This window comes from Doryrhamphus excisus, linkage group LG11 (genome assembly GCF_037039965.1).
Source record: "Doryrhamphus excisus strain RoL-2023G ecotype Guam linkage group LG11, RoL_Dexc_Guam_v1.1, whole genome shotgun sequence".
In the NCBI taxonomy this organism is placed as follows: domain Eukaryota; kingdom Metazoa; phylum Chordata; class Actinopteri; order Syngnathiformes; family Syngnathidae; genus Doryrhamphus; species Doryrhamphus excisus.
The window spans coordinates 19,706,514-19,729,163 of NC_136367.1; the positions used below are offsets into that span (position 1 = coordinate 19,706,514).

The 22,650-nt window shown below is 41.3% G+C and overlaps 4 protein-coding genes across 6 annotated transcripts; 3 read left to right on the top strand and 1 right to left on the bottom strand.

Moving 5' to 3' along the window:
- The first annotated feature begins 54 nt into the window (after positions 1 to 54).
- rpn2 (ribophorin II) lies at positions 55 to 7,885 on the top strand. The gene is made up of 18 exons (XM_058089076.2): positions 55 to 164; positions 446 to 636; positions 748 to 843; positions 1,299 to 1,474; positions 1,544 to 1,619; positions 1,715 to 1,849; positions 2,317 to 2,493; positions 2,579 to 2,697; positions 3,094 to 3,199; positions 3,610 to 3,701; positions 3,782 to 3,896; positions 3,987 to 4,178; positions 4,249 to 4,335; positions 4,437 to 4,532; positions 4,741 to 4,816; positions 5,514 to 5,643; positions 6,053 to 6,146; positions 7,128 to 7,885. The coding sequence occupies exons 1-17, from the start codon at positions 152 to 154 to the stop codon at positions 6,102 to 6,104; spliced, it is 1,929 nt and encodes a 642-aa protein (XP_057945059.2). The 5' UTR covers positions 55 to 151; the 3' UTR covers positions 6,105 to 6,146; positions 7,128 to 7,885.
- Positions 7,794 to 10,446, bottom strand: ghrh (growth hormone releasing hormone). The gene is made up of 6 exons (XM_058080696.2): positions 10,361 to 10,446; positions 10,164 to 10,271; positions 9,691 to 9,789; positions 8,322 to 8,426; positions 8,090 to 8,215; positions 7,794 to 8,020 (listed from the first exon to the last, which is right to left on the bottom strand). The coding sequence occupies exons 2-5, from the start codon at positions 10,253 to 10,255 to the stop codon at positions 8,110 to 8,112; spliced, it is 402 nt and encodes a 133-aa protein (XP_057936679.2). The 5' UTR covers positions 10,256 to 10,271; positions 10,361 to 10,446; the 3' UTR covers positions 7,794 to 8,020; positions 8,090 to 8,109.
- Positions 10,447 to 11,208: 762 nt separating this feature from the next.
- Positions 11,209 to 18,019, top strand: cdk5rap1 (CDK5 regulatory subunit associated protein 1). The gene is made up of 14 exons (XM_078794407.1): positions 11,209 to 11,753; positions 11,829 to 11,932; positions 12,018 to 12,052; positions 12,157 to 12,257; positions 12,352 to 12,562; positions 12,652 to 12,776; positions 12,863 to 12,991; positions 14,180 to 14,277; positions 14,827 to 14,924; positions 15,004 to 15,059; positions 15,618 to 15,748; positions 15,829 to 15,978; positions 16,801 to 16,941; positions 17,063 to 18,019. The coding sequence occupies exons 1-14, from the start codon at positions 11,501 to 11,503 to the stop codon at positions 17,204 to 17,206; spliced, it is 1,776 nt and encodes a 591-aa protein (XP_078650533.1). The 5' UTR covers positions 11,209 to 11,500; the 3' UTR covers positions 17,207 to 18,019.
- Positions 18,020 to 18,151: 132 nt separating this feature from the next.
- LOC131099493 (L-rhamnose-binding lectin SML-like) lies at positions 18,152 to 21,806 on the top strand. 3 transcript variants are annotated; one of them, XM_058046049.2, is made up of 9 exons: positions 18,200 to 18,301; positions 18,385 to 18,414; positions 18,651 to 18,698; positions 18,800 to 18,932; positions 19,629 to 19,735; positions 20,129 to 20,173; positions 20,284 to 20,416; positions 20,510 to 20,619; positions 21,734 to 21,806. In XM_058046049.2, exons 1-8 carry the CDS (start codon positions 18,277 to 18,279, stop codon positions 20,616 to 20,618), a joined length of 630 nt encoding a protein of 209 aa, XP_057902032.2. In that variant the 5' UTR covers positions 18,200 to 18,276; the 3' UTR covers position 20,619; positions 21,734 to 21,806. The 3 variants fall into 3 exon arrangements, 2 of the variants coding, with proteins under 2 accessions (XP_078650535.1, XP_057902032.2); XR_013629366.1 differs by lacking the exon at positions 21,734 to 21,806 and having other exon boundaries at positions 18,152 to 18,301; positions 20,129 to 20,213; XM_078794409.1 differs by having other exon boundaries at positions 18,199 to 18,301; positions 20,510 to 21,806.
- The last annotated feature ends 844 nt before the right edge of the window (positions 21,807 to 22,650 follow it).

Genomic DNA, 22,650 nt, shown 5'->3' on the forward strand with positions numbered 1-22,650 from the left:
TCTGAAAAGAAATTGACTCTTTGGGGCTAAACGTCGCAGAGGCATGCTATTATTGTGAAATGTCAAACCGGATATTACATCTTTCCGGAGAGGTGGGCTCTGCACCGGAAGTACTCGTGCGATTTGGTGACGGTGCATTAGACTGCCAGACATGGAACGGTTCAGTAAGTGAAATAAACTCGTTTTTCTCTATAAAGCTGTGCATGTTTTCATATGTATATCGTGCTGGTTGCATTAAGTATAAAATATCGCGTTACCTTCGTGAATGTATAGAAGAAAAACATGTGGGCGACTGTAGCGTCTTGCTTCATGTACTGCCTTAGTTAGCTAGCTTGCTGTGTAGCAAACGTCAGACATCATAGTCGGCATTGTGTGTCTATTAAAATCGAAACGGTGCATATCTGCAGAGATTTTTTTTACTACTATTATTTCCTTGTGTCCACAGGGTTGCTCGGGTTGGTCCTCCTTAGCCTGGCTCTGACTGGAGCTCAGACTCTCACACCGGCACACTTCCTTTCCCTGAGCGACGTTGCCCGCCTTCAAAACCTCCTTAGCCAGCCCTTCACTGACCTGGAATCAGCATACTATTCTGTTATTGGCCTCACCAAGCTTGGAGCCTCTGTTCCTGATCACAAGGTGTGTAAAACGTTGTCATTATTCCCTCCCATTCAAAAGACAACCCTCTTGAACGTTTTTATTTTTGTGCTCAGCATAACTAAAATTGAGTGATGATTTGTAATCACACAGGAAGTGTGCCAGTTCCTGAAATCCCAGCTGGATCCCACTAGTATCGACTCGCTCTTTTTTGCTGCGGAGACCAGCCAAGCCATATCTGGGTGTGAGGTATGCAAATGTTCCCACAAATAATTGATCTTACCGGATTTTGTACTAGATTTTGTACCATAGACTCTCCTGATCAAAATCCAAGAACCTGCAGGAAAAGTGCAAGATATGTTGTTGACTTCCAGCTGTAGCAATTCTCATTCCTTGTCGCTGAAATGTTGTCATCGTCAATATTTGTCCAGTTTCTTGAGGTCCTTGTTTTGACTTTAGAACGCTTATATACTGTAGATTTTGCTTTTGGAACTGTACAGTAAAAAACATTATTGGTAACACATCCAAGCAGATGGTGGAGTTGTTTTGTCCTCATCCGATATCATGACATGACATTATACATATAGAGCAGAGGGAGCCACCTTCTGTGGCCCAGCATGGTGCACTGTATCCAGACATATTTTTAATGTTATGGGATTTATTGGTATGACCTCATAATGTTAAGCCTTTTCTTCACCACTTAGATTCCTGTGTCTAATGAAACCCGCGACATCCTCCTGGCCGCTGTGAGTGAAGACTCCACCATGACTCAAATTCACAGGGCTGTGAGCGCGCTCAGTTCCCTGGGCCTTCCTCTGACCTCTCAGGAAGTCGTAGGTGCACTCACAGCTCGCATCAACAAGGAGGACAATGTGGTGGCGTAAGTTTGTTGGGGGGGGATTTGTGTGCCCAAATTAGTTTCATGTTTTACACGCTACCTTTTGCACAGTATTACCTCAGCTCTGCAAACCGCCGCCCGCCTTTCCCAGCAGACAGAGCTTGGAGGAATACTTGAGGAAATTGAGGTGAGTGCTTGGCCCTCCACCAGGTGGTGCTGTTGCAGCAATTATCTTTGTCAGACCGCCACATGAATGCTGTTGTTTCCTGATTTCACTCACAGGATCTGACGGCACGTTTAGATGATCTTGGTGGCATCTACCTCCAATTTGAAGAAGGACTGGAGGCCACTGCCATGTTTGTGACTGCGGCTTATTCCCTGTCGGATCATGTTGATATGGAACCCCCCCTCAAAGAGGTATAAATATTCTTTTAAGCGTACGGCTGCATTTTATTTCCTATTTTAAGTTTTACCTTATCCACTTATACACTTATTCTACTAGCATAGCATGGGTCCTTTTGTGACTGTAAATAAAATGTTTGTTAATGAAATTGGAAAAATCCCTTGATGCAATATGTCTTTGCACAATTTTGGCCAGTATTACAGAAATGATGTAGCTTGGCTAACTTTTCTAATGGGATGTCGGACCTCACATATTCCTACAAAATCCTCAACAAACTACGGTAATGCCTGTGTTTGTGGTTAAAGACTTGCAATTTCATTTGTGTTATTAATGTAAGCTATTTACATATCATATACAAATCCAACACAAGCGATCTTTTTCCTCACAATGACAGCGTTTCATTCACTTCGTTACTGCGGGGCCTAAAAGTGGAATTATACCACTTAGCATTTTTTCTCTCGCTCTCTCTCTCTCTCGCAAGGACCAAGTCATTCAGCTGGTGAACTCCATTTTTAGCAAGAAATCCTGGGACTCCCTGGCTGAGGCCTTCAGCGTGGCGAATGCTGCCGCGACTTTCTCCAACAACCGCTTCCACGTTCCAGTTGTCATCGGTACTCATGGCCCGGCCACAGTGTCGCACAGCCAGCCAACTCTGCAGGTACGACCGCTGGAAATAACGGCTTTATTCTGGTGAACATGGATCACATCGGTTGGTCATTCTCGTTCTACCTCTTGATTTGCAGCTCCTTGTTACCGACGTCATGTCTCAGCCTCTGGCTTCAGCCAACGTGCAAGTGGAGTCTGTCTATTCTATGGCCTCCAAGGCCATCATACTTGGCCAAGCACCATTCACACTCAATGAGTATGTATCATTGGGGGGGGGATATAATTAGTCTTTGTCTTGCCTCTAGGTTGAGAGTGCACACTCACACACCAACATGCACATTATAGCCAACTGTATTATGGAGCTCCTCCGTAGTAACATTTCACAAACTTTCAGAGAGACAAATTAGTCCAAAAAGTCAAATTAAAGAGACACTGTCCTGTAAATACAATAAGGTGATTTGGTTGAATTAATAAAATAACAATGTGTAGATTTTTCTATATGAAAGCTATTGTAGCATCCTGACACAGAGGACCCGCACACGTGTTTCCATAGCTCTCAGCTCCAGTGACAACCATACTTCTTGCTCGTCCACCAATCACACTCACGCCCATGATGCATTCACTAACATGGAAATCCTTCCTTGTTTTTCAGTGGCGTCTTTGAACTGAACTTCATGTCCCAGCAACCGGCCAGTGGATATTACCAGTTTATTGTTTCTGTGACTGGAGATAGCCGATTAATTGCCAATCGCGTTGAGGTGAGTTTCTATCTATTGTTAACATTTACGTACATAAGACATGTCATCTCTAGCGAGGCCCACACCCAAGGCCCGACTTTTGCGCAGTGTGGAATTCCACTAATGGTGAAATAACCGGACAAACCTGCAGGTTCTAGGCTTTGCAGTTGAAATGATGAAACCCTGATGCCGCCAAGCTGCTTTAAAGAGTACTTTAGCAGTTCTATTTCACGCTAAATAAGACCTACAACAAGGCAGCACCCGAGGGCTCTGGTTTACCTGATAGTAGTGGTGTGGTAGTATTAGTAGTCATGATGTTTGACAACAAGTTCCCGTCCTTCTGTGTGGACCAAGTGCAGTTAAATATAAATCTTTATCAGTATGGGTTTTATCAAAGTTGACTGACAAATTACCTACACATTATTATCTAGCTCAAAATGAAAGTGTCCACTGAGGTGTCCATCACCAACATGGACCTCTCTGTGGTGGACAAGGACCAGAGCATCGGCACGAAGACCACCAGGTTAGAACTCAAGACTTGCACCTTTTACCGTCTACATATTTCTGACCCATAAAAAAACCAAATGATTTGAACTGATCCAGGGTCAACTATCCCTCCAAAGCCAAGAGCCCATTCACAGCCGACAGCCACCAGAACTTTGCTATGTCCTTTCAGCTGGTTGATGTCAACACCGGGGTTGAACTCACACCCCACCAGGTCTGTAACCGGGATTTGGAGCCGAACACATCGGCATCACACCCCGGGCGAGCTGTCTAAATGTCTTCCCGTTTGTTTCCTCTGTCGCAGACTTTTGTTCGACTGCACAATCAGAAAACCGGCCAAGAGGTTGTTTTTGTTGCAGAGCCCGACAAGAGCGTGTATAAGTTTGAGTTAGACACGGCAAAACTCAAATCAGAGTTTGACTCGATCTCCGGCACCTACTCCCTGTATCTGATTGTTGGGGATGCCACCTTGGAGAATCCAATCCTGTGGAACGTGGTAAGTGTTCGGTGAGGTGTCAGCGTTGTCCGTATTGTCTTGTTGACATTCACTATCGATCTGTTCAAAGGCTGATGTTGTGCTGAAGTTTGTGGATGAGGAAGCCCCCGCTGCTATTCAGCCCAAGACTCTTTACGTACCCAAACCAGAGATCCAGGTAAAGCTCATTTTCATCACAATGTTCCTGCCAACCAGGTGGAACCGGTCAAGACCAGTTGCTTTGAATCCCAGCTTGAATCTTGCCTCCCACTTTTGCAGCACTTATTCAGGGAACCAGAGAAGAAGCCCCCAACTGTTGTTTCCAACACCTTCACCGCACTCGTCCTGTCTCCCTTGCTGCTCCTGCTCATCCTGGTAATAATGGACGCCATCTTTAAATGGCAAAATCATTGCTGTCATCATCTTATTATTAATATTTTTTTAAATGTGCAGTTTATCATCTCAATGAACACCATGGTATTAGTTTTAGTTTACCCTAATAGATATTGTTGGAATGAGCCGCATGTATGAAGTGTAAGATGATAAACACCTTTTGTTTGCGTCTTTCTTCTCCCCTTTGCAGTGGATTAAGCTTGGAGCCAACATTTCCAACTTGAGCTTCTCACCCAGCACCATTCTCTTCCATGCAGGGCATGCAGGTTAGTCTTTCAACATAGTCTTACCTCTGCATAATAATAAATGTGGCTCCCAATGCTAACGCGCAAGTCTGTATTATGTCTTATGCTCATTTTATGTCTTTTATGCCTACTATATTGGCTAATAAGAGCATAAAGGTGACTATAGGGGTGTTATTGTGTTTAGAGGGCTCTAGTAATGTCACAAACTGTCCGGAAGGTTGTAAACATGTTTTTTTCTGTGCTCTAACTACCAAAATATCCAATTTAAAGAAAAGGAATCCTCCTTAGCAGTAATTCACAAGTATGGTCGGGCCTGGAACCAGTTAACAGCGCCAAGCGCTGTACAGCCATCCCTCACTCTATAGGCACAAGGGAACGCATTTACTATGACACTAGTCGTGCAGGAGTTTTATTCACGTCGTAAGTGGCTTATTTACTCTTATTTGTCTACATATTGGGTAATAAGAGCAAAGCTTCCATTACAATGCATGGACGTACTGGACTACATTGATGTATGTATTGTAATACCGGAAGTACACTGTCTAAACTAAAAAAACGATAAGGAACTGCTAACTTAACTTCTATGCCTATGTCTTTTCTCTGATTCTAATTTTGCAATGTGGAATTTTAATATGTACATAATCCACAACCAGCACAATGGATGCTGTTACCTTTTTCCATTAAAGAATGAAAATGTGATATTGATTCTGTTTTCCAGCCATGCTGGGACTGATGTACGTCTACTGGACCCACTTGAACATGTTCCAGACTCTTAAGTACCTGGCGATTATCGGGGGTGTAACATTCCTGGCCGGGAACCGCATGCTGGCTCAGAAGGCGGTGAAGAGGTACGTGCGGCGGCGACGGCACCTGGCGCTAAAGACTCCTTAGTCCTTGAGAGGAATCTGATGCTTTCAGATGTTCTAGAGGCCCCCCTCGATAGTTTGCTGCTTGAAAATAGAAAGAAAAGTGGCTCTCCATGTTGCTCTCTGTTGGGAAAAGCACGGCTGCGAGCGAGATGCTGCAAGTGGGCAATCTCTTGTCGAGCCCCCTTAAGCGTCCAACAAGCCATGTGGCACTTGTGTTACTGCCTCAAGACGTTGTTTGTCTCACTTATACCTCTCCTTGTTCAACACACAGCCTTTTTATGATACGAGTGGCAAACCACAATTAATGATGACTCAGTGAGGACGTCTCCATTTCCTGTCCAATCTCTTACTCTCTTCTATACGTCGCTGTCTCTTACTCCTCTTTCAGGATTGCGGCCGAGCAAAGTAGTAGGTTGGCAAAGTATAGGAGCCTCCGATAAATCGCCTGTAACAAAGGAGCTGGTTGTGCTCCCCAGGCTGAAGTAAGGGCTTCCTCCTAGGCTGTACCCGCCACCCCCCACCCCCCCAAAGTGCATCTCTATGTAGGCTGGCAGCATGCATGCCTGTGTGGTGATCACTCATCCCAACTGATATGCTGGGTCGCCTTGCATTCACCCCCACCATGATCACTTTCCACTAATCCCTCCATTGGTTTCCACTCCAGCCGATACGGTGGGATTGTTTGGATATGGGCCTGTCATGATAATTGATCAATTAATCAATTCATCTAACTATTAATGTCATTTATGCCCCCCCGTGCATGTGTGTGTGTTGCATCTCTCTGGACCACACAGGCTGGATGACAAGAGGCTTCACTCTGCATTTGTCTGTGCACGTTGGTCCTATGGTTGAATGAACCCTTATCTCATTCAGCCTCTGTGGAGGCGGAGCTACTAGCGGTTAGCCTTGTGAGCCGGCATACGCTAACATGAATAACGGCACAGAAGAGGTGGTTTTCAAGGCAAACGGAACAGCCCCAGTGTGGGAATGTTTTTTGTTTTTAATCCAAATCAACAAGGTGAGAGCATGAATGCATTTGTTTGAAAGTAGTGACGAAGAAGAAGGGGAACACGGCCAACCTCGTTGACACAACCATCCTTTTCACTTTTCACAAATAAGAAAACAAACCTACCACTGGAGGTGCAGCTGAGCCTTCGTCCTAATAGCGCAGAATGGTGCGCGCTTATAGACGGTGTCGCTCGCTCCATGAAAAAAAATTGCTAATAACTTAGTAGCACATTTATCGTCCTGCTAAATTTGTTGTCGTGGCAGGCCTATTTGGATATTAGTTAGCAGCCATGGTTATTTCTTGTATGTTCCACCCCCCCCCCCTCCATCCAAGTAACATTACCTGCGCCACATTTAAATGCATGTAGCATCTTCACGTCATGGATGTTTACACTAAGTCAAGTGTAAAGAGTATGAAAGCACTAATATGCACTCTTTCTTTCTTCCCCCTACAGAATTGAGAAAAAATAAGCCAACGAAATGGGGGGAAAAAAGACCATCAAATCAGACATTTAAACCGAATGACAGAGGAAGAATTTGAGTCCACTTGGGGTGCCGCAAGGCCACTGATCTGATCGTGGCACTTCATCTTCCTGTGAGATTATTGGACTTTTTGTGTTTTTTTTAATTTTTTATTCTTGTGGTTTCTTGACAGAATTTAAGTCCTGGATTTTTTTTTTTATTTTTTTTGTACATTCTTCTTGAGTTCTCCCTCTCTTGAGTTCTCACCTCCACTGCAGATTTGACCCACTTCTGCCTGATTTGACTTTGATGTGAAAATGCAGAAGTGGTTTCACATTTAATATGAAAAGTTTGGTCCCCCCCCCCCCTCCCCCAGATAAATTAACACACGGGCAATTTGAGGATATGTTTTTTTCTAACGGAAAATATTAAATAAATGATTGGAGGTGTGAATGCAAGTGTTCAATGAATTTGGTACACAAGTGTGCAGCAGACCCATTGGAAGTAGCAACATATTGTGTCATGCTAAACACTAAACAAAAAATTATTAACGGGCCTATTCTGTTTTTTTTGATTGACAGCGCTTGTTGTGTCGTGTCTAAGACTACTTTGGATTGATCAAAAAGAAGAACATTCACGAGCCCCACGAAGGAATATATTAATTTTTATTATGATTAGGCCTCCAAATGTTGACAACACTTGAAGCCAACATTGCTAATTTACACAATTAAAAAAAATTAACATACAATAACTGACAATACAGGTATTATGAATTGTGGATCTTTTCTTCAATGCTTCCATGAAAATAAGGGGGAAATGATATTTTGGTCAGGGACATCAAGCTGAGATGGTTTTGAAAAGGAGCACACCGTGTGTCTGCTTCAGTCTGCAGGGAACAAAGAAAAAAAAATCTAACGTTCGGAGCTTCCTGGGAGTATTAGCTTGTCGTGTTTACCCGAGCCTCGCTGCATTTCTTCAAGTCCTCGTGTATCTCTGATTGCTCAGGATGGATGTCAGAGCTTCATTATATCTTCCCTCGTAGACATCTGACTGGCGTTTCATGTAACTCTCACTTCCATCTCTGGGGGGGGTTGGGGGAGAACACTTGATGATTCAAGTTCCATTGTGCTGCAGGAACAATAGGTTTGCACGCATTGGAAGGATTGGATTGATTGGGTGATACCTACTCCAGGCGTTTGCCCATGATGGTCTGAAGGAACTTCCTGGCAGAGATTTGGCCCAGGACTTTCCTGTAACTGTTTGTAAAGATGGCGTCGGCGTGGCGGGCTAAGCTGAAATACATTGAAACCAACATTTTAGAATCTATACTTGATTCTTTCCTTTCAAGAGTTCAAATTAATATCTTATGAGGAATATCTGTATACATGAAGGAAATTAGACACAAATGAATAAATACACAAATATCTTAATACTGAAAATAGTATAACATGGAAATCGCCCTTTTTTCAAGCAATTAATGACAACAGCAAAAATAAATCATCAGAACGACTCCGGATAAGACTGGAAATAGTCCACAAATTCATACATAATAGTATGTGCCTTTTCATAGACCCTCTTTTTAATAATTAATTAGTAATTAATGACACCAGAGACTTTGCACAAACAAAATAATGGCTCCAAAAAGTTATACAAATTCCAATATAGAATGTGTCATATAGTTAATGCAATTGCGCCTTTTGTGAGTAAATAATGACAGCAACAATCTTGGTAAAGACTGGAAATAGTCCACAAAGTCATAGAAATGGCAGTAATACATCCTCATTTCATTCATGTGTTTGCCCCTCTTGCAAGTAATGGATGTGGGATAAACACATAAGCAATGAGGATTGGCTCAGGTTTTAGTAAAATTGCGTCTTCAGCCAATCAGAGAACTTGAGTGGGCGGGTGCTTAAGCACATTAGCAATGAGGTTTGGCTAAGGGTTAGTAAGATTGCGTTTTCAGCCAATCAGAGAACTGGGTGGGCGGGTGTTTAGAGCACATTAGCAATGAGGTTTGGCTAAGGTTTAGTATGAATGCGTTTTCAGCCAATCAGAGAACTGGGTGGGCGGGTGTTTAGAGCACATTAGCAATGAGGTTTGGCTAAGGTTTAGTATGAATGCGTTTTCAGCCAATCAGAGAACTGGGTGGGCGGGTGCTTAGAGCAGTCCAAACAGCGTTTGCCGAATGGAAGTACAGACACTACTTCAACCTCGTTGATGTCAAAGGTAAAATGTACATTATGTCCCCGAAAAAAAACTTTGTCCACGTCTTGTGTGAGCAACTTAAACCCACAGAAACACCTGTCGACTGCAATAAATTAAAACCGCTGTAATGGTACCGTCTTTGCTGTGGGGGAGGGGGGTAATAGTTACTTTTACTAGTAACTAGTTACTTTAGTAGTGGAGTAACTCAGTTAGCAACTCAATTACTTTTTTTGAGAAGTAACTAATAAAGTTAAAAGTTTAAAGTAACATTCCCAACACTAGTTATACAGTACTGGCAAGAATAAAATATCAAAGACAATACACTACAATCTACAATAACAACATTCTGACCGTAACTCTTCTCTTTCTTGGGAAGAACTTGTGTCTTCAAACTGCGCTGGATTCTTTAGAGAAGATGTCATCAGGATTGCTGTGTCCCTCTGGCCAAACCTGACAAAAACCCCAATAAAGAAAAGAAACGTTCAACTCCATCACGCTATATGCTTGACTTTTTTTTCCTTCAAAGAAATAGCTCCAATTATAACCTAGATGTTATTCTATTAATTCAGATTTCACACAAAATCGTCAAACACACACACTCTTGCTGCTTTGACCCCCGAATAGCGGGATGAAGGCACTTAAGACCGACATTCTGCCCCTACTTAGCATAACAACCGAAAACCTCTTCCCAAGCACTGCATCTTTGTGTTTAATTACATCTTTTCATTTTGGAAAGCTTAACAGGAAAAGAAATGACCTCTCCGCCCCTCCAACATTAAAATACACTTCTTTTAAAGATGATAATGAGACACAGAGGACCTTACCTGATGGATGGGAATAGTGGGGATCCTGATGTAGACGCCACCAGGCAACAACACAGCAGCAGTGCAGCTTTCTCCATCATACAGCTTGTCATTTAGAAGAATGGACGGCTATGACAGCAGTGGAAATGACATGCTCGTTTACCTCGACCACACAAATACATGCACACACACACACACACACACGCACACTGACTTACCCACTGTAAGTAAAGTGTGTGATCCCTGTAGTTCCTCTCTACGCTGTGATGCCCACTCTCATCATCTCTCACTGCCACAAACTACTGGAACACCCCTGATTGTGCTCCCTGCATCCATAGTCACTTTATATTCAACCTTCCAGCCACTCCCACATCACAAAAGATCACACCTTCTCCTGAACTTTGTTTGCACACCCGCTCTATATTTCATTCAAATTAACTGATATTACAACTTTAAGTATAAGGTATTGCAAGTACTTATTTGGCACTGTTTTTCTGGAAGCATAAATAACAATAATAATATAAAATAATAATGTCAATTGCATTTATTTTTTATTTATTACGTGTATTTTTAATGATAGAATAAATAATAAAAAGTATTATATAGTTATACCAACATCTCTTGTACATTCATACATAGTTTAGTAGTTTTATTTATCAATTTACATATAGGAGATCACTTGACAGGTGTGTAAATGTAAATATATTTCAATAAATTAAACATTACTGTACTGGTGTAGTCGGAATTATGGCTGTTAACACATAAATAAAGTATATGTTGCAAGTAAATAACCTTAACATAATACATTTTAAGGACGTTTAAGAGTTTCTAAATAATAAATTTGCCAAATGTCTTGTTTTGTTTAAATCTCTATGGTAAATAAGCAACTTGAGTTGAATATATTGAATATAAAGACACTGCCGGAACCTTAATGCTAGTTATTTGTTTCGACGGATCATCGTGATGGACGGACTGCAGGGGCGGACATTTGTCTGCCAGGCGAATCAAACAAGAGCGTTCCTTGTAACACATTTCCGTATTGGTTTCACGGCGCGCATCGATACAGAACGGCTATAGTTTTGTGAAATGTTTGTACTTTTTGGTGTATATAAAACAATAGAAATGCTTGCTTTTTCGGTACAGTTTAGACCATTTATTTCTATCACTTGTAGCCAATGTGGTGGTTTTAAAGATTCGCCATTTCCGGAGTTTCCTGACGATGCCTTGAAAATAGCAGATTATGATCTTGGTGAATGACAGGCTCACGCTGCTATCCTCAATTGCTTAGTATCATAGATTAATATATTTGGAAAGCATTGATATCTAAACGAGTATAACTAGCGATAAACTAAACAAACATGAAACAATTGAGAAATCTCAGTAGTGCATTATTTTCCTTTCCCCAAATGTGGTTACCCTTCAGGTGTTCCCGGGTCAGGTTGTGTTGTAATTCAAATGAAAGGAGGCAAACATTGAAAACTAAAATGTCGTCTGGTCCAAGCTTTCATGATTTCATCAGAGGAGTCACAAGTGAGAAAAAAAGTGCCGCAGACAGCGAATACCAACACCAGTATCTTCCTGATGACTTGGAGATGGGGAATTCACGCAAAGGTAATGACATACGTCTGCAAAGTTACTCTGGGTTATTTGGGAGTGATGTAAAACCAATACTTTGTCTTTTCACAGTTTATTTTGAAACCTATGGATGCCAGATGAATGTAAACGACACTGAGATTGCCTGGTCAATACTACACGACAAAGGCTATCAACGTACTACACAACTAAACGAGGTATTCAGCTGGCTTTGGTGTATTTTTGTGTATTTTTGTAGCCACGAAGTAGTCAACCTGTTTTGACCCGTTTCTGTGTCTGCAGGCAGACGTTGTCCTACTCGTAACATGTTCCATAAGGTAGGAGCAGTTCACAGAATAATCCCTATTCAAGCATGTCCATAATTTATGCTTACTTTTGCATTTGAGACCGTATTATATTGTTGTATTTATTTATTTAACAGAGAAAAAGCTGAACAAACGATCTGGAACAGACTCCAACAACTGACAGCCATGAAGAAGAAACGCCTGAAGAGTCGTACACCGATGAAAATTGGGATTTTAGGTACTGCAATTGTACATGCAATTTTTGATGAATAACAGCATATTAAATGTTTTTTTGTGTTATGAATAATCCTGGTTTGTGTATGCTCCTCCAGGTTGTATGGCTGAGAGATTAAAGACGGAGCTTTTGGAGCGTGAGAAGCTTGTCGATGTTCTTGCTGGGCCCGACGCCTACCGTGATCTCCCCCGTCTGTTGACCGTGGCCGAGGGAGGTCAACAGGCAAGCAACCTGCTGCTTTCGTTGGAGGAGACCTACGCTGACGTCATGCCGGTCCACCGCTCTCCGCAGGGGCACAGTGCCTTCGTGTAAGTCGTGTCAAGCGGACACGTTCTGGTGTTACCTTGTCTTTAACCCTAATTCATCCTCAAGTGACTCACGCCATTTGGTCTGGCAGGTCCATAATGCGGGGCTGTGACAATATGTGCAGCTACTGCATTGTTCCCTTCACCCGCGGTCGCGAGAGGAGTCGACCTGTCAGCTCTGTTCTCCAGGAAGTGCGTATGCTCTCAGACCAGGCAAGTTAGAACAATTTATTCAATAAAAAATAAAGCGAAGTGACATTTATGGATTGATTTCATGTGTGTGGTGAATATCCTTTCAGGGAGTGAAGGAGGTGACATTGCTGGGCCAGAATGTGAACAGCTACCGAGACACATCTGAAGAGCAGTTCTGTGGTGCCATTCCCACCAAGCTGAGCCGCGGCTTTAAGACGGTGTACCGCGCTAAACAGGGAGGTAAGTAAGTAAGTAAGTAAGTAAGTTTTATTTATATAGCACCTTTCTCAGACAAAAGTCACAAAGTGCTTCACAAAAGGCAAAACACAGGGTTAAAATACACATAAAAATACAATAAAACAATAAAACAATGTACAATAAAAATAGACATAAAACAGTACATAAAAACAGTATACAATAAAATAGACTAAATAAATATATGATGGTCATAATACCCTAAATCTACTGAGCTGGGTATGCCTGCAAAAACAAGTGAGTTTTAAGGTTACTCTTAAATGCATCGACAGAGTCAAGCGAACGCAGGGAGGGTGGAAGGTCATTCCAGAGCCTCGGCGCAACAACCTGAAAAGATAGGTCTCCTCGGGTCCTAAAACGACTACGAGGGACCATGAGTAAATTTTGATCTGACGATCTCAGCCTCCGAGAGGGGGTATAGGGGCGCAACAAGTCTCGTATGTAGACAGGGGCCTGGCCGTGCAAGGCTCTAAAAGTGAGCACCAGGATTTTAAAATTCACACGGAATGAGACTGGGAGCCAATGGAGAGCTTTCAGAATCGGTCTGATGTGAGCCCTTCTGTTGCATCGGGTCAATAACCGCGCAGCAGAATTTTGAACCTGTTGCAGACGAGACAGCTCTTTTTTGTTTAGGCAAGAAAACAAACTATTACAGTAGTCTAAACGAGAAGACACAAAGGCATGGATTATCATCTCGAGCTCACTTTTAGATACAATCGTTCGGAGTTTCGAGATTTTTCTTAGCTGAAAGAAACAATTCCGAGTGAGCTGCTTTGAGTGGTGCTGTAATGACATTTCCTTGTCAAAAATTACTCCAAGATTTCTGACGCTTGACTTACAAGACAGGCTGTGAGCACTCAAATACTGTTTGATCCCTGGAATAACTTCATCAGGGGCAATCACCAGCACCTCAGTTTTATCTGAATTCAGTTGAAGGGAAATTGCGCCGAGCCATTGTTTTATTTGCACTAAACAATTCATTAAAGAGTTCAATTTTTGTATCTCCGAAGCCTTAAAAGAACAGTACAGCTGAATGTCGTCAGCAAACAGATGGTAGGAGACATCATCAAAATCCTGGATAATCTTTCCTAGAGGGAGAACATATAACAAAAACAAAATCGGACCCAAAAACAGAGCCCTGAGGTACTCCAAACAACAGATCAGCAGAGTCAGGTCTGCGTTTCTCTGACCTGCTGGATAGAATATCCCAGGTGGATCCCGACATGAGGATCAGATTCACGTCACCCCATCCTAAGGACTTTCCCGATGAGGTACATGAACACCTTTTAATTTCAAAATATATTTTGTAGTGGCGTCCATCTAAAATGTCCAATATAAGCACTTTGATAACAACAATAGTGATAAGGAAGGAGCAGAACAATGTCGAGCCCTCATCCAAGTCCAAAAAGGTCATTGTGGCCAATAAACAGTCCCACATTTAGAGGGTTTAAAATTTGTAAGAACGCCTGTTGGAATACTAATATTACAATTCGAACCTGTCTCGAATAATTCTTGCACATTAAACTCAAATGTAGTTGGAACACAGTCGGAATATTAATAACATTGTAAGAATGCGGTCTGAATATTTAGAAAGCACTTTGGGTTTCAGCACCCCTGCATTGTCTACTCTACGCTGTAGAGTTAAGCTTGGCTCCTTTTTTCTTGGCGCCGTGACTTGATGTACCTTCTGGCTCATTCTACCTCTAGTGTGAAGTGACCAAGTTTCTTTAAAAAAATGTTTTTTTGGTCAATTCTACATTTAGGTAGACATGCTTCCCCATTTTACCTGCTTTATTAACTTTTTTTTTATTGATGTGTAGGTTTTGCATTTGATAGCAGAGAGAGGAAACATTTGTAAACAGATCCATCTTCCAGCTCAGAGTGGCAGCACTCAGGTTTTGAACGCTATGCGTCGTGGGTAAGAAACCTTTGCAGAATTGTGAAAAAAAAACTATATATATATTTTTTTTTATTGCATCTGAACATTTGTTTTACAGCTACACAAGAGAAGCTTATCTTGAGCTGGTACGGAACATCAGGAGTATTATTCCAGGTAGGCTTTATTCCACACAGACTGGGTTGTTTTGGGTTTGTAGTCCACCTACAGTCCAAAAACATAACACACCACTCCCATAGTCACATTTATACCTGTATTAGCTGATATAATAGACATGATAAGCAATAATAAGACATCTGAAGAGAATGTGGGTCGATCGCATGGCATTAAAAAAAAATCAGCATCCCTCTTAACTATGACGTTTGTCATTAAACTGCCACACGTAGCCTCTGACAATATTGCTAGCTTTGTTTACACCACAGAAGCGACACAAGAGACTGCTTTCACTTTAATAATAGCATAAGTTAAGTTTACAATAATTGTGAATGTAATAATATGAATGGAACTGAGTGTGGAAGAAGAAAGGCAAAGCAAGAAGCTAGAAATGTACCACTTCCACACTGAATCACTATGTCGCGTCAGGCTGGCTGCAAGTTAACGTAATGTAAGTTAAAGAAATGTGTTGAAGGTAAAGAACACCTGTATTATATTTTACGGGTGTATTTGTATGTTTTTTTTCTTAAACTCGAGGTAACTTTTTCATGTGTGTGTCAGAGGTCAGTCTCAGCAGTGACTTCATCTCAGGCTTCTGCGGTGAGACAGAGGAAGACCACCAGCAGACGCTGTCCCTCATCAGAGAAGTGGGCTACAACATCGGGTTCCTCTTTGCCTACAGTATGAGAAAGGTGAGTAAAATGCTCGAAAAAAAAAATCACTCAAATCGGCAATTAAAACAAAAAAACTGTAATTTGGGTTTCCCAACTAGAAAACCCATGCGTTCCATTCCCTCCAAGATGACGTGCCAGTAGCGGTTAAGCAACACAGGCTGGAGGAGTGCATCAGTGTGTTCAGACAGGAAGCTGCAAGGGTCAACGCTGCTCTTGTTGGCAGCACGCAGCTTGTCCTGGTGGAGGGGGTGAGTACTGCACTGGTGACCTTTCCACGAGGTCTGGCTGGTATCTTCACCATCATGTCGCCCTCGGAGTGTTTCATCATGGTTGGGGAGTCGGACAATAACTTGTGATGCGAAATTGCACCACGATTACGTCGTCAAATCACAACAGAAATCATTGAATTTTCCGATTTAATAGATACCGTATGTTCTACAAAAAAACCCCCAAAAACCCTTAAACTCTATTAGGAAAGCAGGAAGTGAACAAATGTAACAGTTACTGATTGTAAAAGTACCAGATAGAGGGGTAGGATTTAATAAGCTTTGCTTCTTCCTACTCCTTTTGGACATGTGGAACTGTGAACTGATTATGGGATGCACTCAATTGTAATCTGATGCATGTTCAAATGAAATAAAACCATTATTATTTGGAACTAAAGCTTTCACATTTCCTTACAATGCTTTAACCTTCTGCACAATGTTAATTCAGTGTTGCCTATTGTTTACCCAATTAAAGAGAATCTTCCATTAAGCACACTGAAGTTCCTCTGACCTTCTGTGACCACCTTCTGCGGATTTGTGGTCTTATAAACACATCAGTTGTACGCGACTGTCATCTCCTACGGTTTTCTGCGTTTTTTTTATGCAATGATGCTTCTTTGGAATCTCAGCAGCCTAAAAGCATCTCCCCTTTTCTTATTCCCAAATGTTTGTAAAACTCCATAAATGGATTTCTAACGTCCAACAAAGATGCCTCCGAGTAGAAGGTGCGCACATATTGTACTGGGTTACCGTAACCTTATGTTACCAAGCAACAGCGCTCATGGCCAAATGTGTTGACTACAGGAGAGTAAGAGGTCTGCCAAGGAGCTGTGTGGGAGAACAGATGGCAACATGAGAGTGATCTTTCCCAGGGAGGATGTGGCTGTTCGGTCTGCAGAGTCCGATACAGCTGCGGTCAGCGCTGGGGACTACGTACTGGTGAAGGTGAGATTAGAGCCATAGCATGGATCAGTCTATTTCACATCAACTCCAGAATGTACAGTAGTGTGTGTGAGACGTTATCCATGCATAGTTATTTATATCTGTCTTTTCTTGTTTACCATAGATATTGTCATCCAGCTCACAGAGCCTGAGAGGTCAAGCGTTGTGCCACAGCTCCCTTGGAAGCTCCTTCATGCAGGCCCAACATCTGCCCAGGTATCGATGTGATGAACATTTGGCGACAGAACCAACCGTGATTGCAACTTGACCACGAGCAGCAATTTTGACAGGTTAACTTAGAAATAAAAGCTTTTCTAAAATGTCAACCGTATGAGCTCCATGTTTGTGTTACACAGTTAGGACCTGGTGCATTATTGTAATGTACACAATGTACAAGCTGAATTATTATTATTATATTAGGTTAGATGTGCTTAAATCAAGGGTGTCCAAAGTGCGGGATTCAAACCAGGAACCCTCCAGTTACTTTTTGCCGAGTTCACATTGATATTGTCTCGTGAGTCCATTACAAGTAAACTTGTGATCACATTAACAACACTGTTATAAAATCACACTTTGTTCATATTTGTCAATAAACAATAATAATAAATAATAAACAATAATAATGGATGGAATCATTTCGATTGATACAATTCAAAAGTGGTAAAAGCAGCACAGACGATCCTGAGCTGCGTTCATGGACATGTACACCTGAAGAAAACATTTGTAGACGGTCCCTATGCTTTTGTCTCGCTGAATGTTAGTTAAAACATTAGGGATTAAGCCATTAAAAACAATAGGGGAGCCCATAGGCCTATATATTTTTCATTATAGGGGAAAAAAATGATACTGACATGACATTTTTATGCCAATATCATTCTGATAATATTAGTGGGCCGATATTATCTGACATTAAAAATCATTCCATTGTTCTCTGATGCCTTGCCAAAAGTCTCCAGGAAAGAAGGGATGGCAGCTCAGGGCAGAGTTTTGTCATCCACATCACTGGTATCGTTTAGAATCTGCTGAAACCGCATATGTGTAAATGTGTCTTTTTTCCCATAACAATAAGGGACATCATCAAAGTAATTATTACATTATAACAGCTAATTATCAACATAATAGCCAGTTGTTTTACACATGAGTTCTTGCACATGGGGTTCTTTCACCAGAATTTGCGTTTCATTATTGACTTCTGTTACACAATAGTACAAATCAATGTTTTTATAGTCACTTCAGGGCATGGTCCAGAATAATATTTGAACACCTGTTTTAATTCAAAGCTATAAATACCGTTAGTCGGAGAGTCACTCTTCACTTTGCACAGAATCCTGCGAAACCATGATGTACTTCAGCGTTATACTCTGTAAGTATAATCACCACTTAGTAATATTATTTTACCGTGAGATATTGCAAAGCGTTTCTCTAATAGTGCTCTTTGTTTTCCAGTGCTTGCAGCAGCGCTGCATGTGAGAGCAGGTAATATTCATTTTTTTATTTGTGTACTATTATGGTTTATTTTACTGACCCACAGCACAATGTCCATCCATCCACCTGACCACCGTGCGGCTAGCAGTAGTAAAAATACAATGAAACCAGAAAACTAAAACTACATCAGAAGTAAAAAAAAAAAAAGCTGAGTTTGTATCCCCAAATGTTTATGAAAGTGAAAAGATATTGATAGGGTGAACCAGTGTCCATATTTGTCTTGACAGACGTAAAGACCACCTGCGAAGGAGCCAACGTCCAGCGTATCTCTTGTGGTAAGATTCTCATGCACTAACACAATAACACAATACAAATAGCACAGCTACTCTCGTAGTGACAATACTATGTGGTCCCCATCTTTTGTCTTGTCAAACAGCCTCCGGGGTCCTTCGGGTGAACAGCATTTTCTTTGGACGTGAAGATTCTTCAACTTGTGCTGAGGGAAGACCTGCAGACCAACTCACAGAGTGCGCTGAGGATGATTTTACGGGGAATATCTTCAAGAACAGGTACATCACACCCATCAGCAGGGAAATTATTAAAAAAAGAGGAGGGGAGGGTGAGCTGGACCCGTCACCTGTCTATCACAGGTCAATAATATTGTTTAAAATTTAATTAAAAAAGAATTAAAATGTAAAAATTATTTAAAAAATATATATATTATAAAGGCAGGAAGTACTTCAGCTCGTACTTCTGTATGTGACAAAAAATTAAAACAAAAAACAAAACTTAAACTATATTAGGAAAGCAGGAAGTGAACAAATGTAACAGTTACTGATTGTAAAAGTACCAGATGGAGGGGTAGAATTTAATAAGCTTTGCTTCTTCCTACTCCTTTTGGACATGTGGAACTGTGAACTGATTATGGGATGCATTCAATTGTAATCTGATGCATGTTCAAATGAAATAAAACCATTACCATTACCATTCCCACACGGGTTTTCACCAATGCTAGATATACTCACTTTTTGAGGCGAGCACCAGGAATAAAATCCAATCTGAAATACTATAAATAACTAATGTTAGCAGATGGAATTGTCACAGGTGTCCTTGCATGAGTACTCAACCTGTTAGTCTTAGATTATAATATTTGCTGAAGAAATAAACACTCTGAGGCATCAATCAACTGCAATAAAACACTTGTCCGGAACCTTTGAAGAAGCAATGACTGGATTGTGCATGACGTTCTTTCTTTGTCCCTGCAGATGTCATTTACACAAGGAGTGTGAAATCCAGATGCATGCCTGGGGAGCCAGTCGCTGCCCAGGAATCCACCGATATCTAAAGACTACGTACACCTGCATACCAACAAGTTAGTGCCTGCTTGGACTGGCGTACAGTTTTACAGCTTTCCGCTAGCAGTACCCGCACTGGCCACACGGCCCCAAAAAGCATGATGGATCCACCACCAAATGTTCCTGTGGGTAGTGTTTGTCCTGGAATGCTGTGCATAATAACTCGATTTTAATTTAATCAGTCCACAGCATCTTATTCCAAATTGAAGCTGGCTTAGCCAACCTCAAGTGACTCTATTTGCTTCCATTTCGTCACTACGTAAATCATAAAGCAGTAGAACATAAGTAAGTTTCAGGGAAATATCAGTTGCCGCTTACAAAAAGAAAATGTAAAGGAGATATGAATACTTCTTTGGGATCGGGCGTTTGTGTTTATAAAAACGTCTTTATTTGTTTTTTGTTCTTGCTAGAACGTGCTGTGGCCTGTGAGGGAAGCGCTGTTCACCTGCAGTGTGGTAAAGTCACATTTCAATTTGAACCGGTAGACGACACAAGGTACCCGTGTCATGTGACTGGCCTGTGGAACCACTCAGTTTCCCCTCCAACTTTTTTTTTTTTGTATCAGATCCAGGCAAGACGATATCTGTGCTGCATGCTGATTACGGCCGCAGTGACCACACCGTTTGCTCTAGCGGTCAACCTTTGTTTCGCGTTGAAAATACTCAATGCTCGAGACGTACTTTTAAAGTTGGAGAGAGGTAATCTTATCACGCAATCACTGTCAATCAACTGCATGCTGATTTAACATCAGCAGTAATTTATGTGCTTCTGTGTTTCTTTGTATGGCACAGATGCAACGGTAGAAACGCATGCTCCGTCTACGCCACTAATGACATTTTTGGGGATCCCTGCGAGGGCACACATAAGTACCTGGAGGTGGAGTATCAATGTACCAATTAATGTAAGTACTTCTGCTTCTCCTTCTCTTCAGAACCTTGGAAAACATCAAGTGGAATATCCTGTACGATATAAGCTTTGGTAGGCTCCATACGGTCTTATTTTACAAAAAGGGTGAAATATGTCAGTGAATATACTACAAATATATTATGTCAGCTTCAATAACCAACAAATGGTAAATGGTCTTATATTGAGTCCTATATTCATTTCGAACATGCTTACATTGTGGGATTTTAGGGCTAAAATGTGTAAAAAAAAAAAAATACCCAAATTAATCTATCATGGGCTTTGGGGTCTTTTGAAAACTGCCGTGCTGAATTTTTCTCCTCAGCAGTCAGAGTCTGAATCAGGCTTCAGAATGGACCAAAGTAATCATGGAAAACTTACCGAACATTGCAGTTCAGCAAGATGCGTTTTTATTGACAGCTCCTCCACAAGGCAGGCGGTTCTCGTTTTCTCCCTCACGGAAAGTTGTGTGCGACAGTGAAATAAAACGGAAACGGCGGTTAGGCTGAACTAATTCTGCACCACAGAACCGCATTTTGCCAGATTGTCCCCCGACCATCGGGGTAGCCACTGAAAGTCACCAAGTCAGAAATACCCCATGAATGATATATCCACTTCCTTGTAGGGCAAAAACAAGCTCCAAACTAATTGCATTGCAAAAACAAAATGTCATGGTGGTAAAAATTCACATTTAGAAGATAGGCTTAAGCTTTCTAGCTCAGGAGCTGAAGTATATAAACAAAGATGCAAATGGGCAGCAATAGGTTTGATAAAGATGTGATCAAATACGCTGGCATTGATTGGCAGAGCCAATGTCCATCTGTCCATCTGTCAAACTCCAACCATTAAGTTTTTACAGCCTTGGTTTGATTCTCGAGTCAATACGGTAAAAGGTCTGTACCTTATCGGTTCAATACGGGTGTTGGCAACCCTACGTGACGCAGCGACATGTTGGTGGCTAATCGATCGGAGCTTCCCTGAAGTACCGTACTCAGGCGTATAAGTTGCATCATCAAAAATCCACAATGACTATAAGTTGCATTTTTGTATTTCTTTGCTTTCTGCTGCTTTTATTTCTAACAACTAGTTGCAATTTATTTTTTTGTCTGCAGTGGAACGTGAACTTTGACTCTTTGCACGAGTCGACACAAGATGAAATAAATAAAGTGATCATGTGCCTCGTCATTCTCAAAACTCAATGCCTCTTTTTGTGATCACACCGCTTACACTTTGCCCACGTGTTGCTACACCAAACATCCCGACAAAAATTCAATTAGCAGTTGATTGGATGTATATCGAGCCTTTAATCAAACACTGAGAACTAGATGTCTCACGATAAGATCAGTTCACTGGACACCGAGTTCAACCACTTCAGTTCGAATTACAGCTCGGATCTTTGAAATGAACCACAAGAGCGGGCTTGATTATTTTTTTCCTTAGTCTTTTTATATGTTAAAAGGCGAAACCTCCATCATTTGGTGTACAGTTAATAAAGGTGACATTTGAACAGTAACATCATGCTAGCTTAGCATTTTTGCTGAAGAAATACACCTCCCGGAAATACAGGAGCCCGTAAGTCTATAAATTCAAATGCTTGGTGAGCTGCATGTGGCTCCCGGGCCGTAGTTTGCCCACCCCTGATTTAGAACCCGCAGAAACTGATGTCCTTTTTTTTTTTTTTTTTGCTTCCATGACAATAAACAGGCTCTAGGTACACACATAACTGTGAGAAATTAATTATTACGTTTATAATAGTTAATTATCACCATAAATGCTGGTTGTTTTACACCGATTTCTTGCACATGGGGCTCTTTAACCAGAGTTTGAATCACATTATTGACTTGTTACACAATCGCACCAATCAATGTTTTATGTTGACTTAAAGGCAACGTCTGAAATAATATTTGAACACAATATTTGAATTCAAAGCTATAAATAAATCAGTCGGAGAGTCACTCTTCACTTTGCATAGAATCCTCCAAAACCGTGATCTACTTCAGCGTTATATTATTTTATTATTATTTTACAG

Coding starts and splice junctions, on each gene's coding strand:
- rpn2 (XM_058089076.2), top strand. Junction 1,475..1,543: donor AAGGAGGACAATGTGGTGGC/GTAAGTTTGTTG, acceptor CCTTTTGCACAG/TATTACCTCAGCTCTGCAAA. Junction 3,897..3,986: donor TTGAACTCACACCCCACCAG/GTCTGTAACCGG, acceptor CCTCTGTCGCAG/ACTTTTGTTCGACTGCACAA.
- ghrh (XM_058080696.2), bottom strand. CDS start 10,255: ATGACAAGCTGTATGATGGAGAAAGCTGCACTGCTGCTGTGTTGTTGC. Junction 9,790..10,163: donor CCACTATTCCCATCCATCAG/GTAAGGTCCTCT, acceptor GGTTTTTGTCAG/GTTTGGCCAGAGGGACACAG. Junction 8,216..8,321: donor ATCATGGGCAAACGCCTGGA/GTAGGTATCACC, acceptor AACCCCCCCCAG/AGATGGAAGTGAGAGTTACA.
- cdk5rap1 (XM_078794407.1), top strand. CDS start 11,501: ATGAAACAATTGAGAAATCTCAGTAGTGCATTATTTTCCTTTCCCCAA. Junction 15,060..15,617: donor CATCAGGAGTATTATTCCAG/GTAGGCTTTATT, acceptor TGTGTGTGTCAG/AGGTCAGTCTCAGCAGTGAC. Junction 15,979..16,800: donor AGCTTGTCCTGGTGGAGGGG/GTGAGTACTGCA, acceptor TGTTGACTACAG/GAGAGTAAGAGGTCTGCCAA.
- LOC131099493 (XM_078794409.1), top strand. CDS start 18,277: ATGATGTACTTCAGCGTTATACTCT. Junction 18,415..18,650: donor AGCGCTGCATGTGAGAGCAG/GTAATATTCATT, acceptor TTGTCTTGACAG/ACGTAAAGACCACCTGCGAA. Junction 20,174..20,283: donor CGCTGTTCACCTGCAGTGTG/GTAAAGTCACAT, acceptor TTTTTGTATCAG/ATCCAGGCAAGACGATATCT.